Source organism: Neofelis nebulosa, chromosome 15 (genome assembly GCF_028018385.1).
Source record: "Neofelis nebulosa isolate mNeoNeb1 chromosome 15, mNeoNeb1.pri, whole genome shotgun sequence".
NCBI lineage: Eukaryota > Metazoa > Chordata > Mammalia > Carnivora > Felidae > Neofelis > Neofelis nebulosa.
Window position 1 is genome coordinate 30,767,031 of NC_080796.1, and position 15,935 is coordinate 30,782,965.

General features: G+C 42.5%; 1 protein-coding gene across 3 annotated transcripts in view; it reads right to left on the minus strand.

Annotated features, from left to right (window-relative positions):
• Positions 1-478: 478 nt before the first annotated feature.
• The window catches only part of RGL1 (ral guanine nucleotide dissociation stimulator like 1), a 257,023-nt gene continuing 241,566 nt past the window's right edge, over positions 479-15,935 (minus strand). For all 3 annotated transcript variants that reach the window (XM_058701132.1, XM_058701131.1, XM_058701130.1), the window contains 4 exons: positions 12,476-12,662; positions 8,455-8,709; positions 4,138-4,252; positions 479-945 (listed from right to left, as the gene is read on the minus strand). In XM_058701132.1, the coding sequence (XP_058557115.1) occupies positions 758-945; positions 4,138-4,252; positions 8,455-8,709; positions 12,476-12,662 (745 nt within the window). In that variant the 3' untranslated portion in view covers positions 479-757. The remainder of the gene's footprint in view (positions 946-4,137; positions 4,253-8,454; positions 8,710-12,475; positions 12,663-15,935) is intronic.

The window sequence follows — 15,935 nt, forward strand, 5'->3', positions numbered from 1 at the left end:
CCTTATAGAAACAGTTTGGACTTCTTATAATACTGGCACAAAGGACACTCTGTATTCCTAGGATTGATTCCATTTACATGGAAGGTATGACACTAGGTTTTCAGTTCTTTCTATTTCCCTGTAAAAAGTGACCTCAACTTCCCAGGCCATTGTGCAAATTCATTTTTCCATAGTCCAGAATATCCCTAAGTCCCATATATATATATATATATATATATATATATATATATATGTATATATATATATACACACATATATATATACACATATGTGTGTATATATATATATACACACATATATATATACACATATGTGTGTATATATATATATATACACACATATATATATACACATATGTGTGTATATATATATATATACACATATATATATACACATATGTGTGTATATATATATATACACATATATATATACACATATGTGTGTATATATATATATATACACACACATACATACCAAATATGTGTACATATATATTTATTTATAAAAGTGGATAATTTTGCATTTCAGTCTCAAATAGGTCAAAGAGAATCAGTGAAACATTCATCCTTTTCATGTCAAACTCATCTCCGATTTCCCCCACGATGCCTGTCATAGTGCCTTCCACACCAGAGGTACTCAATAAATAGCTGTGGACTTCACCAATGATCCTCTAACACTGGATGGTCGTTGCAATCACCACGGCCTGTTCTCAGCCCCGCTCCGCCTTTGGCGAGCAAGGGGCCATTGGTCCCTCGCTTCAGAGGGTGATTTTGCTGTGCCTATTGCTCCAGCAGCCCCGTTTAGCTGTCCTGGGCAATGTCAAGCTGGTCCGGCTACGCAATTTCACTTGTTCTTCCATGGAGTTCTTTTTGCGTAAAATGAAGTCAAAGTTCACTTGGCTGTTCATGGCATAAAAGACATTGGCTGAGTCTGGGATCACTAGTTCTAAAGGAGAGAAGGAGAGAGAAGGCAGTCAGCTGGTGTAGGTCAGCCCAAGCACTGACAGTGGCAGGGGGGAAATTTTGTCTGGCCACAAAGCAAGGACCATTGGTCCTTTGTCCTTGGAATGTGAACTGAACCAAACAATGACAACCACCCCCAAAATCAGTTCCAACCACTCCTCAATCCCAATTTCAAATTGAACTAAATGTTCAAATGCAGAATATTTTAGCTAGAAAAAAGTGCAGTAGAAAACAAAGGCGAAGAGACGTTAAATGACACACTCCCAGGATCACAGCTGGTCAACAGCAGAACTGGGCTAGAACCCAGGTATCCTTCCTCCCATCGTCCATTTTACTACTCCAGCATGCAACTTTTCTGAGACTGAGAGAATCCAATGACACAGGGGAGGGAAAAAAAAAAAATCTACAGCATTTTCCAGAACCTTCTACTTGGAATATTGAAATATTTTTTGAAGTAATCCCAAATCAAACCAGTTGAATACTAAACAGCATCTATATAAGATAGAGTACATCTGTAAACATTTAAACTGTTGTCTACTTCAATGATTCCCAAACAGACAGCTGCAATTTCTGAACAGGGACTATTCCAAGTATCATATGAAATTATCAAGCAAAGTTACTTTAATTCGTTTATATTTTTATTTTTTTATTTAAACAAATTTTTTTAATGTTTATTTTTGAGAGACAGAGAGACAAAGACAGAGTGTGAGCCAGGGAGGGGCAGAGAGAGAGGGAGACACAGGATCCGAAGCAGGCTCCAGGCTCTGAGCTGTCAGCACAGAGCCCGACGCGGGGCTCAAACTCACAAACTGTGAGATCATGACCTGACCCAAAGTCAGATGCTTCACCGACTGAGCCACCCAGGCGACCCAAATTCATTTATATTTTTAGAAGAAGATATATACTATTTAGCACTCAGGGGTAATGGGTATCTAAAAAAACAAACGGGAATAAAAGAGGTAAAATGGGCAATAGTATTGGGGAGGCCATCACCAGAGGCATCTGATTGCAGAATGGATGCAGTCAAGCTTATGTTAACTTCAAACACCGAAATTTTATGGTGAGACCTATGCGATCAGGTTCTAAGTGACTCTAGTACATTTTGCACAAATGTCCCCATATTCCCGGGTCAGTAATAATTCACCTCACAACTACGGATCACTTAGCATACCTCCAAAAGTACTTTGGGGCACATATTTCTTGTTACCCTGATAACCATCCTGTGACGTATGAAGAATTAGTAGGGTACTGCCTCCTTTTCACCAATTAAGAACCAAGGCCCGAGGAGGTCAAGCAGCCCCCCGAAGACCACCCAAGTGGTGGACAAAACTGGGCCCAGGATTCCGTTGGTCTCACCTTAGCCTTGGTTCGTGGGCAACATGGTAAAACTCAAGAGATCACCTTGTAGGCTTGGAATTTTAACTGTAACCACATTAAAAGATATAATTGACAAGGGTTTGCCCCACAACTTAGGGGTCCGCTGGATGACTGAGAAAACTCCCAAGAGGTAATTGAAAAAGAATTTTCTCAGAGGCTATATACTTCATCTCTAGGAAAAAGTACTACTCTAATTTCAGCCACTCTTCTCGGGGCCCAAGATACAGCCTAGAGGATTTGCTGGTCAAATGGAGTGTGAACAGCTGCTGCTCCCTTCTCATATTCCCAACTTTAAAAATTCTTCTTTACGCTATACTTGGGGAACAAGTGTGAATTGGGGGCACCTCGGTGGCTCAGTCGGTTGAGCATCCGACTTTGGCTCAGGTCACGATGCCATGGTTTCTGAAATCGAGCCGCGCATCAGGATCTGTGCTGACAGCTGGGAGCCTGGAGCCGTCTTGGGATTCTGTCTCCCTCTCTCTCTGCCCCTCCCCCATTCATGCTCGCTCTCTCTCTCTCTCTCTCTCTGTCTCACAAATAAATAAACATTAAAAAAATGTGTGAATTGGTTAGTGTTGGGTCTGCCAGTAGATAGGGTTAATTTCAGTCAATAACCACACTTGGAAAGAGACTTCTTATGACTGAGTTTCTCCTATGTGACAGAGTACAGACAACTAACCTACCAGCTTATTGTCTCCTCTCAACAAATACAACCCCAATTCAAACTGGCAAATAGATACATTCAGGGTAAGTATTTGCCCCAGTTTTCCTAAAAGGAATTTCTGCCAACAATGGGTTCCTAGACATACTGAAGTATTTCACAGATCACCAGTTCTTTGCCTCAGTAAGTGTAAGATAAAGAGCCTTCAGATTCTGGAGTTAGAAGCTTTTGCTACTTGAACATCAATCATGAATAAAGGTAAACTGAAAGAGGGGCACCTGGGTGGCTCAGTTCCAACACCCGCTCAGGTCACAACCATGCGGTTCATGAGTTCGAGCTCCACATCTGGCTCTGTGCTGACAGCTCAGAGCCTGGAGCCCGCTTCAGATTCTGTGTCTCCCTCTCTCTCTGCCCATCCCCCACTTGTGCTCTCTCTCTCTCTCTCTCTCTCTCTCTCTCTCTCTCTAAAAAAGCATCAAAAATCTTTTAATAAAAAAAGATTAAAAGATAAACTGAAAGATAAACCTATAAACCTCCCATGCATGATTAACTGAAATGAGAAATTATTCCAAGGACCGCTACATTACAGGTTCATATACAACTTAAACACACATTATTGGGTAAAGGAGGTGCGTGACCATATCAAAGACCCAATAGGCCCCACCGCCCCTCACCTTCTGACACAGGGAGAGACCTCTTCCAAGAAGAATGCTTGATAAAAAGTTTATAGAGCATGCAGCGGCACCTGGGTGGCTCAGTTGTTAACGTTTCGGCTCAGGTCATAATCTCATGGTTTGTGAGTTCAAGCCTCGTGTCAGGCTCCGCACTAACAGCATGGAGTCTCATGGGAATTCTCTCTCTCCCCCTCTCTGCCCCTCCCCCCTTCTCTCTCTCAAAATAAATAAGTAAACTTAAAAAAAAAGTTTATAGAGAATGGGCATGAGAATGCACAGCAAAACTGTGGGCAAAACAGGGTTGTTGCGGGGGCGGCTTGAGATGCTTCAGTCTACAAGTGAGGTGACGTCAGGGTTCCCCACACAATTAAAAACCCCTATTTGATTCCATTAAAAAACCCCACCATATTCATTCTCTGACTTCTACACGGGTAACCTGCCACGAGAAGCGACGTGTGCCCACCTTTGTCCTCCGAGATGACCTGTACCAGCTCGTACTCCTCCGCTGGGTCCGAGTCCAGGTTGTGCTTCAGCATCGCCCTCTGGATCACGGCGGGGGTTTTATCCTGGCTCGTCAACTGAAAAGACAATGGATGGGTTTCTAAGTATTCGGCTTCATGAGAGCCCTCTTGACCCTCTTATTCTTGCTGCCTTGTGTCTTCCTGGGGGTAATGGCCCAGTGGAATGAGAACAGGACCAGGAGCCAGAAGCCCTGGGTTCTAGCTCCGGCTCCACCCTTAGTAGCCAAATGATGATGGGCCACTTTCTCTCGCCATCACCTACTCCCTCAGTCAAGTGTCTTCCCTTAGTAAAACAGAACATGTTCCTTGCCTATCTCGTCCACGCTGGTTGAGGTTCCAGTGGGGGGCAGGGTGGAATAGGAGGGTACTGTGCAAAACGCATAGCATTTTTGGTTCTGGGCTAAAATCATCCTTACCTGTTGAGCTACTGCTATGGCACCAGGTTACAACCTGGAGGTTACAAATGACTGCAGTTCTGCACAAGGATCATTTCAAAAAGCACAAGAGACTCCATGACCCAGCAATTTCACATGATCTCACATGATCTCCCAGATCACGCCATGATCTCAGCAATCTAGGTATTGACCAGGAGAAATGAAAACCTATGTCTACAAAAGGACTTCTACACAAGTGTTCATAGCAGATTCACACCCGTAATAGGCCCCAGCTGGAATCAACCTGAACCGCCCTTGACAGGAGAGAACAGGGGAATGGACAGAGAGATTATAGTATATTTCTGCTAGAACACAACTTAGCAGTTATAAACTAAGAACTGACACATGCAACAATGTGGATGAATCTCAAAAGCATCATGTTGCGCAAAAAAAACCCAAACAAACAAAAAGCAAAAAAAAAAACTAGACACAAAAGATTACGTGGTACAGGAGACAATTCTTTGAAAAACAGGCAAAACTGATCTATGGCTTTAGAAAATTAACAATAACGAACCTTAACCTTCACTAGGGTTAAGGAGGGGAACTGATTGGAAGGGACACAAGGGAATTTTGGTGGGGGGATGAAAAATGTTCTTTATCTAGATTTGGGGTGATGGTTATACAGATACAGGTAACTATTAAAACCCAAAGAACTGAACACTTAAGATCTGTGTATGTAATTGCATGTAAATTAGACTTCAATAAAAATCAGCTCCTAGGTGTTCAAAAATAATAAATCTACCATTTTTTAAGCCCAAGTAAAGCTTCTCCTCACCCCCAATTCTGACTTTCTCCCCTTTATCTCTGCACTTCAGCCAACTATTGGCAGGGTACTTGGCGCAAGAGGAAAAGAGGTCTGACTTTTGTAACATCCCTTGAGTGATTTCTTTACATCAGAAAGAATGCACACACACACACACACACACACACACACACACACCACACAAATTATTGTTACTTAAAAATAAAAGCTGTTCTCACCAGGAGGTAAGAGGGGAGACAGCCAGTCAATCAATCAACCAATCAATTTAAAAAAATAAAAGAAGAAGAAGACAACTGATTTCCTCCAGGAAACTGTCTCTGAGAACTTGGAGATGGCAGGGCCTAGATGTCTCCCTCTGGTCCCGAAACAGCAGCTGGTACTTGTGATTCAATAAACAACACGCATTATAATGGGGTCCTTATAAGCGACAAAGACCCTGTTCATTTGTCTATTACCAAAACATCCGGCATACTCCTTTACAAGGGAGAAATAGATGCACACAAAATTCTAAAAGCGGAAATATGTGTTTTGATAGCCTAAAAAAAAATACTCCCACAGTTGGATAGAACTGGACCAGAAGCATGAAGTTAAAGAGAAAGGATCCCACTTTAACTGGGGGGTTGGGGGGGTGGGGAGAGTGGCGGATGTGGGGCTAAGGTGATTAACATTGGGTTAAGTTGTCAACTTTAAACCTACCTAAGGAGAGAGCCAGGCTATCCTTATTTTCTTGACCTTAAACTTCCCCAAGTGTGTCCACATGAGGATGGGATACGGCCAAGAGCTTTCCATGAGTGTTTATTACTCTGTCCCATCCAATGTACTGAGTGGAGTGAAGGGTCACAATCAGTATCAACAGCTCAGTCATGCAGCCTTTGGTTGACATACTGAACCAGCCCTGTCCAGTAGATCTACATAATCTAGCAGACATATTAAAACAAGTGTTTCAAAAGGGAAATTAATTTTAATAACATACTTTATTTAATCCCTCACATCCAAAGTATGATTTCAGTATATAATCCATACAAAAATTACTAATGAGAAATTCTTTCTTTCTTTTGTACTAAATCTTCAAAATCTGGTATATATTTTACACTCACAGTACATCTCCATTTGGACTATTCCCATTTTAAATGCTCAATCACCACATGTGGCTTGTGTACTAAATGGCACAGTATTGAATGACACTAGCGTGTCACCTTCATGTACCTTAAATAGAGAATGCAAAGAATTCCCTGTGCCTCTTCCCCGAGGTTAGCTTCCAGTACCACAGGTTCGTTTGGACTATTTTTGAAAGAAAAGACTCCTGCAGCATGTAATCTTTTGTGTCTGGTTTCTTTAATGCAATGTGGCATTTTAGAGATCCATCCACGTGGTTGCATGTGTGTCACTTCTTAGCTTTTACTTCAGAGTCACTGCAGAGTTTCGAGGGGGGACTTCTCTGTCAGCACGTATAAGAGAAGCCATGTGAAGAAGCCACACTGAAAATACGATACTAACGCTGATGGCATGGCTTCTCGGTGGTTCTTTCACCATTCTCTCTCCCACTTGAGTTCTGTCTCCTCCTGCCCTCACTCCCTGTGTGACCCTGTCCACCCCGTGGGCTGGACGACTCCCAGAACCAGCCTGGCACCAGCCCAGGTTTCTGCCCATCTTCTAGGCAACGTCAGCTGGGTGTCCTACTGACCCCTCCAGTGTAAGCACTCCCCAAACCCTCCTCCTCCTCCAGTAGCTTGCATCTCACTTGGTAGGACCACCAACCACCAAGCTGCCTGGACAGCCTTTAGTTTTCCCTCTTCCTCATCCCCTCCAATGGTAACCCAAAGCTGATGACTAAACTAATGGATTCTATAGTTCTACCTCGTAAAAATCTTTCAAAAATCCACATGGTCTCCAGCCACATGACTGTCGTTCAAGCCCTCATCATCTTCTACATGGAATATGACAGCAGCTTCCTAACTCACTTCCTCACCTCCCACTACCCCCCACCAGAGCACTGTCTCCACAATGCCAGCTACTTTTCCAGTGAACAAATCTGATTGCTACTTAAAAGCCTTCAATGAGATGCTACTGCCTGTAGGACACAAACTCCCTCATGAGGGCTGGAGGCCCTTTACGACCTGGTCTGACCTCTATTAGAGAATGTGGTAGATGTTGAATACTGCTTTATGATCTCCCTTTTGATCATAAGGTCCTCAAAGACAGAAACACCTCACTCGTCTCCCCATCCACAAAGCCTGGCCCCGTGACAAGCACACATCCAACGTTCAAGAAATCTTTTGTTGATTCTATGACTGCTTTAGGAAAGTTTTTCCTTGGAATGTTAGAAGACAGCATACAGGTCATGTTCAGAGCTGAGCTCATGAGCACTCCGTGTGCCCTCCAAGAAGGCAGGTGATAAAGATGGGAGATGGGACCCACTGCAAATGACAGCCTGCTCTTCAGTGCATGAAGTGGCCTGTAAACGAAGAAGTCACTTCCGGGAAATACACACCCAAGGTCATTACCAGGAGACACCTGTATGTATTCCAAAAGCCTGCCATTAATTCAAGACAGTTTTGAGAGTGTGTCAGAAACACAATTTTTACAAGAGGCTCAAAAAGGTCTGTCTCATTTAATTTACAAACAGAGTTCCTTGTGGACTCAAACTGTATTTTCAGCTTGATCATTCACTTTACTAAGTTTGATTCCACATGACTAAAGGAGAAAGATTTGCCACCACGGAGCACACGGCTGAGAATGCATGGGAATTCATTATAAATCCAGACATGTGGTTCCACGGGAAGACTTCCTAGAAGGCATGCAGGAGTGGCATCTTCCCTGGGATACAGTCATTCAGTTGTCCAAATTGAGAGTTTTGAAAAAAGTGACACTGACCAGGATAAGTTTTAGCAATTTTTAAGATGTAAAAACTCTATTTTATGGCCACTGCTGGTATGTAGATTTTTATATAAATATATTACTGGTGCATACGCAGGGAGATTTTGGTACATACTCATTTTGGGCAGATGCCTACATGATGCTAATATTGTACACACTTAGGGGTGTCGGTCCAAGGGCCTTACCATGATGCTCTTGTACATGTTGCCATTGTTGTCCTCTATACTGATGCGGATTATGCAGGTGTCTTCGTTCTGTTGGTTGTAAATGGGAGGCAGCACTGTCGAGGTAATGGATGTCACAGAGACGGAGCGCTTGTGGATTTTGGGGTTGTTGTTGCAGGATGGAGGAGAGGAGAGGGGGTTTATTAAGGACGACATCCCTGAGGAAGTTGTGTCCATGGAATGGATAGAGGAACATGATGAGGAAGACTCAGAGAGCTGGAAGAGTAAACACACACCAGAAGAACACAGATTAGAACCTTGGCCAATGGCGCGCTTCACAATCTTCAAAGCAGAGGTAGATGCTGAGATGAATAAACTTCAATTACTTCCTCCACAACAGCTCACAACACACATACACACACATATCTTGTCACTGGGGTAAGTATCCTGTTGGCAGATGCCTATCAGTGACTCAGTACTTGCCCCCTACATCCAGGTGAGGACGGATGCAAGGCAGTTCTCAAAATTCCCGTTTGCAGCTGCTTTTAAGGAAGTGACCAGCAGATGGCAGCAAATACCAGAAACTAGAGGCAACATGGCCTCCAGCAGGAAGTCAGAAGCTTAACAAGGGCTGGAGGAAAGCCTTACTTACCAACAGCTTATCCAGTCCCATTGCCCTGAGTGGGAATGCTGCTTAACACACCCACCACGATCTGTTTTCTATCACAGATTTTGTAGCAGGAGAGAAAGGTCTATACTTGTCGAAGTTTCTAAGATAAGGACCACAGATTCTACAGCTCTGCGTGGAACATTAGGCCCCTAGAGATCACCGGGCCCCAGTCACTTTCTGCTGTGAGGAACCTTAATCCAGAGAGAAGAGTACTGGCAGCACCATCATGACATACTCCCCAGTTACCTGACTCCCAAGACGAGGTTCACACGGCAAGCATATAGCCAAGGCCCAGTCTAAAGCTGATGAAAATGTGGTAAATGAACATAGTATAGCACTACCTCGGTGATGTTTAGCACTGTGATGTGATGAGTTTGCATATATCTTATCTCACGTGGCTCTCCCAACTATCTTGTGAACAAAATGCAGAGCATTATAAAGATAAGGGAAAAAAGATTCAGAGAGGGAACACAGCCTATGAGAAGCTCCATTACTTTCTACTTTTCTACTTTCTACTTTTAAGGAATGAGATGCTTTTCCAATTAACTACAGTTACCATAAACTATGCAAGACTAATTACCAAAGAAACAGGATGCCCAAATTCATTAGGTTGTGTTAAAAAAAAACAAAAAACCCTAAATTGAATCATTTTAAATATCAATTCTTATTGTGGAAAATTACAAATAATTTCTCAGAATGAGTTAAGCTAAACTGTTATATATATTATATAACAAATATTTCAGAAGTCATTTAAAAAATAAGTAACCTACTTATGTCTTTTATACCTGTGTACTTTTCCAAGGAAAAAGCATACAGAAACTTAGCATTCTGATTATCTAGCATCCAAGTAAAATGGGGTTTATCCCAGTTTATTTCCTAAGGACTTCGTCTTCCTATAGCATAACTTTACATTAAATTCTACTATATGATTAGTTTAATTAGAGCCAGCAAGCTGATTTGACAACTCGGATATGTAGAAGTCTAACTGTGGCTCTATAATATGGTTTAGTAACATTTTTTGTCTATTTTCCCAAGTGAATCAACTTTGTGACTCAGTGTGAGGGCGAACTGATGGTGCATAATTTCAACAGCATCACTTTGCTTGAAGGTACACCACACACAGTAGCCAAGAGGGTCCACTGTCCAGTTACTAGTTCAATTTTTTCACCTCCCTTTTCCTCTGTATAAATCCCCTTTCCTTCTGTTAGACTTTCCATAATTTTAATGACACTTAGGATTAAGATAAAGCTTTGAAGATGCCTGAGTTGCAGAAGCTCTAAACGGACCACCTGATGACGCCCCTAAGGTCTTGCTGAGAATTTGCTCTGAGGAGCAAGTGTGAAAATAAATGTTTAAAAACCATGATTGGGGGATGAAGTGACAGGAATGCTAAGTACACTTCACTGAACAGAGCAATCTCATAGAGCGCCACTGTGGAAGGGACGCGGGACACCTGAGGCTCAGGATCCAGAGTAGGGAGAGGCTGTGGAGGTCATCCAGGACCCGCTATGCAGGGAGCGGGGGCACCAAGGCCTTTCCAGGTGACATTCAAGGATACTACAGCCCAGCGTGTGCGTGCATCCAAGTCAATGATTCAGCTTTAAACCGACAGAAATTCGTGCCTCTGAGGACGGTTCACCTGAAGAATAAAAATTCCTGACTTGTGCAAGAAATTAAAGCACCCGTGTGATAAGAGAGGAGTCAAGGGGTGTGCAAATGATACACACTTGGGCTGGCTACTGTGTAGTTTTAAGAGGGATGATCTGGACCTTCGCACATGTCCAGTGCACCAACAGGCATAAAGGTGATTCCACCCCCTTCCTGGACAGCGTGTGATATACCTCTATTGTCATTTGTATGATGTCTACCATCAGAAAATGGGGCCACAAAGAATTAGAACGTGTCTAAAGGTGAAGAATGATACCTCACTCCAGATTTTGACAACTTCAAAGCTGTATCTCAAGCCATGGAGAATGATTACATCTCCGGTTTCAAAAATATATGGGAAAATGGAGAACAGACTCAAAGGTGTTTGCAGTTTGATATCCTTCAATATCCAGAGGATGTGCCTCTGGATTTCAACATAGAAAGGTAAGATCCAGCTGGGGCAGCACCTGAGACATCTCAGCCTGATGAGTCCTGAGTATGATGTCCATCCTAGATCGGCTACACTGTGACAAGGTCACTTGAGGGTTCCTCTACTGCTGTTGTTGTTGACAACACAATGTGAAACTGCACACTGATCCTCTTATAGAATGGCAGAAAAAAACAAAATGGGGGGATTCTTACCAACACTCTACCTCACTTGCTTACGCTTAAGCTAAGGGGCTAACAGTCGCTTACACAGCAAGTCTGGCTGGCCAAAAATCTCCCCCAAATGGTGCAAATGCTAGCCACATCACAGTTGATGTTTCTGATTCAAACTTCTTCACCAACAGATTAAAGCAGGTGTGTACAGAAGATTACGACAAATCTTGTTCTTATCGTTGTTGTTGCTATTTTTATTTCTTTATGAAGCCATGGAAAATGGAAACTCTATGGGAATTCTTTTATCACCTCTCAAAGTATACAATGGTAGATTGTATACTTGCTACCAATTCCTTACGCCCCTCTGAATCCATGTCCTTTGCCCTGTGACTCCACAGTTCCTCCCATTAGAAGGAGTCCCCTGCCTCACTTATTTATGTGAGATTTGGCCACATGATTTGCTTTGGGCAATAAAATGTTGGTATTATGACCAAAGTAAAGGCTTGATACATACCTATGGGGCTGGACTTGCTCTCTTGCTCATTTGTCTTAGCTTACTAACAGTATGCCCCGGATAGCCTCATTATGCCAAGAAGAATGAGAGGAGCAGACCTGGACCAAACCCATGACCTAGGGCCAAGCCCAATGCACATCAGCCAACCAGCAGATACATGACAGAGAATAAATGGCTGTTGTTTTAAGTACTGAGTTTTGGAGCAGTTTGCTATGTAACATTATTGCGGTAAAAGCATGGCAAAGACAAAATATGACACCAAGAGACAAGGCTGACACATCTCTGTCTCTTGACTTTGCGCTCCTTCTAAGAAAATCCTCTGAGTCCTAAATAAAGTATACCTCATGTTACAGGCCACAGTCCTTCAGTCACCTTTGGATCCAAGACAATATTTCAAAGGCCAGATGAATACACCAATATGCTCACTATTTTTGGACCAGTTTCTATGAGAAATGGGTCCCTAGATTGAACTCTACTTTGACAGCTCCTATAAACATGAATTTCAAACTACTGTACAGTGATACACTTGAAAACAGACATTCTCGTGTGGCAACCACTAAACTACATCAGGTGTCTACATTAGGACTTATGGGAAAGGAATGAGGGAATACCTTTTTTTGAGGCTCATCCGGTGTGTCCATGGGGGTGATAGAGCCCTCCTCGGCCTCTGAGTGGTTTGACTCACAGGACGACACGCTGACAGAGTCCATGCTTTCACCAGAGCTCCCACTGGCAGTGGACTTGGGCTGCTCTTTGGTGGGAGTGCTACTGGTAATCATGTCCGACCCCAGAAAGAGTCTGCAGAACACATAAGGCCAGGCAGTTGTTTACAAATATGGAATCCATGATTTAGCAATAGTTTGTGCTAATTAACCCCTTAATTGTTTTGCCAATCTTGCATGCCCTGGCATGACTGGAAAACATTTCCTATAAAGTGTCTAATAGATCACAGTAAACATCTCATCTGAATAGGTCATTTCCAACCTCAAAGAACACGCAGATTGCTTAGCTGAATGAGAGGCCATATTAATCTGAGGTCTTTCACTTTTCCAAAGAAGACATCCAGATGGCCAACAGACACATGAAAAGATGCCTGACGTCACTCCTCATCAGAGAAATACAAATCAAAACCACACTGAGATACCACCTCACGCCAGTCAGAGTGGCTAAAATGAACAAATCAGGAGACTGTAGATGCTGGCGAGGATGTGGAGAAACAGGAACCCTCGTGCACTGTTGGTGGGAATGCAAACTGGTGCAGCTGCTCTGGAAAACAGTGAGGAAGTTCCTCAAAAAATTAAAAATAGGTCTACCCTATGACCCAGCAATAGCACTGCTAGGAATTTACCCAAGGAATACAAGAGTGCTGATGCATAGGGGCACTTGTACCACAATGTTTATAGCAGTACTTTCAACAATAGCCAAATTATGGAAAGAGCCTAAATGTCCATCAACTGATGAATGAATAAAAACTCTTTTTAAAGTTGAGCTTGCAATACAGTAAGGAAAATCCCTACAGGCCAGAAATGAATAGGGAACTGAAAACCAGAAGTATGTGAGCTAACTCTGCAGCTGCTCTGGGTGGGGAGCGGGAGGTACCAATCTGGGGGAGCTAGGGACATGGGTTTTAACACATATACAGACCCAAAGATGAGGGCCTCTGTTTATATAAGGTGGGGGGATGAAATTGAAATCCCTTATAGAGCCAAGACCCTCAAAGAGCTATACCCTTAGTAAAAAGATGGGCTAGAAAAATGTCTTCCTACTGGCACAGGAAGACAACAAGGAAGCTTATCTGTCTTGGCCTGAGCTTGGGTGAAAGAAAAATGTCTCCCCTAAAATCATGTGTTATCTTGGCCAGCACCTCACTCAACTTTGCTACCTATACTTCTGTGCAAACCAGAATTAAAAAACATTTCTGGAAGAATACATCTTCAACCCAGGATGTAGAGGATTTTCTGTTAAAGATGAGCTCATAATACAACATTACAAAAACATACAAGGAAATATCCCACCCAAAGGGAGTCAACAAACATTAGACTCTTGAGAACTTCAGATACAAGAACTGACAGAAAGAAACTAATAATTTATTCATTCATTTGACAAATGTTTGAGTGTCTACCACAGACCAGGCTATAAAATATGTTTAAAATATTACAGACATAAGAAAAAAGGTTGAAAACAGGAGAGAAGAACAGGACATCCTGACAAAAGAACAGGAAGACAATTTGAAAAAAAATTCGCTTCTAGACTAAAAAATTCAGTGATTTAAAATAAAAACTCGGTGGAAGGATTAAATAACTGTTTAAGAGAAGCACTGAAAACAAGATGACAGATCTGAAGAAAATGTTAAGAAATCAGCATCAAAATATAAAGACATGGAAAATAAGAAAGGTTAAAAGATGGAGACTGGAATAAGAAATGTTGACGTGTGTAAGAAGAATTCCAAGAGAAGACAATGAAGAGAATGGAAGAGTGACCTTATCTGAAGAGATGGTGGCTGAGAAGATTCCAGAACTAATGAACTGCATGAATCTTTAGATCCAGGAACTACATCTTGAATAGAATAAATAAGACTCAATCCTCACTTAAACTTTCTAATGGTATATCAAAGACAAAAGAAGTTCTTAAAAGCAATGGCGGGGGAGGGAGGGGGGGAGGGGATGGGCATAATACAAAGGAATGGTAAATAGATAGCAGACATCTCAAAAGCAAACAGCAGAAGTGAGAAGACCTGGAATACTGTCTTCAAAGTGCTGAGTGAAAATAACGGTCGCCCTTGAATTCCATACCCAGCTAACAGAATTCTGAGAGTGAGCACAAAATAAAGACTTTCTCAGACAAAGATGGAGAGGGTTCACATTAACAGACAACATGAAAAAGAGTAAAAGGAGAGAAGGGTAAGACGCAAGAAGGAAAGGCATGTAAAGAAACTAGCAAATGCAGCCAAGCCCAACAAGCACTGACTGGACAAAATAACAAGAGTAGAACCACTGAGCTTGATTTTTCATTAAATATTTCAGGAATTATAAGCTCAAATTCCAAGACCTGAAGCATGTCTTTGTTCTGTCTCATCTCTGACCCACCACCTCTTGCCCCATTTTCCATGTCACTTCCTTTCTTGGACCTCCAAGCCTTACTGGGGCTCCAGGGGAAAGCACTAAACTCTGACCACAATTTTCAGGGGAAAAAGCAATGCCACTGTCGTACACCCCCGTGATTACGAGGTAGACCTTTGAAGGCTGTGGACTAGTGGTCCGCAGCCCGTCATCTGAGACTCTAGCTTTGAACGACACTGTTCAAAGACTAAAGGTTCTTCCATTTGCACAATTCCATGAGGTCATTTCTGCTTTACAAAGGGTAATTCTAGCTCAATACTAGGCATCTCTGACCTTCAGAGCAAGCACACCTTCCCTTATGGCTTCAAAATTCTTTCCAACCTCTTTGGAAAATGGATCATTAAATGTGGGGAGAGCAAAGAGTACATTTTCCACATTTTAAAAAATGCTAACATCATAAAATATTTTGGAAATCGATGGCATAGAATCACCCTTATATGTACAAGAAATACGAAGGGTGACCATGTGGCCTGTTTTATTCATGATAAATGTTCAAACTCAGATACCGAAGGTTTTAACTCAAGCATCTTGGCAAGATTTCACCAAGGAGAGAATGTACTCCCTGTCTACCACACTTCATGCATGGCACTGCACCCTCACAGTTAGGGTTAGGGTTAGGGTTAGGGTTAGGGTTACATGAAACTTTAGATTTTCATGAAAATATTGGGGCGCCTGGGTGGCGCAGTCGGTTAAGCGTCCGACTTCAGCCAGGTCACGATCTCACGGTCCGTGAGTTCGAGCCCCGCGTCAGGCTCTGGGCTGATGGCTCGGAGCCTGGAGCCTGTTTCCGATTCTGTGTCTCCCTCTCTCTCTGCCCCTCCCCCATTCATGCTCTGTCTCTCTCTGTCCCAAAAATAAATAAAAAACGTTGAAAAAAAAATTAAAAAAAAAAAAAAAAGAAAATATCTCTGCAGAGTTTCTGCATGTGTCAGACTTGGTGCAAAGAGAGGAC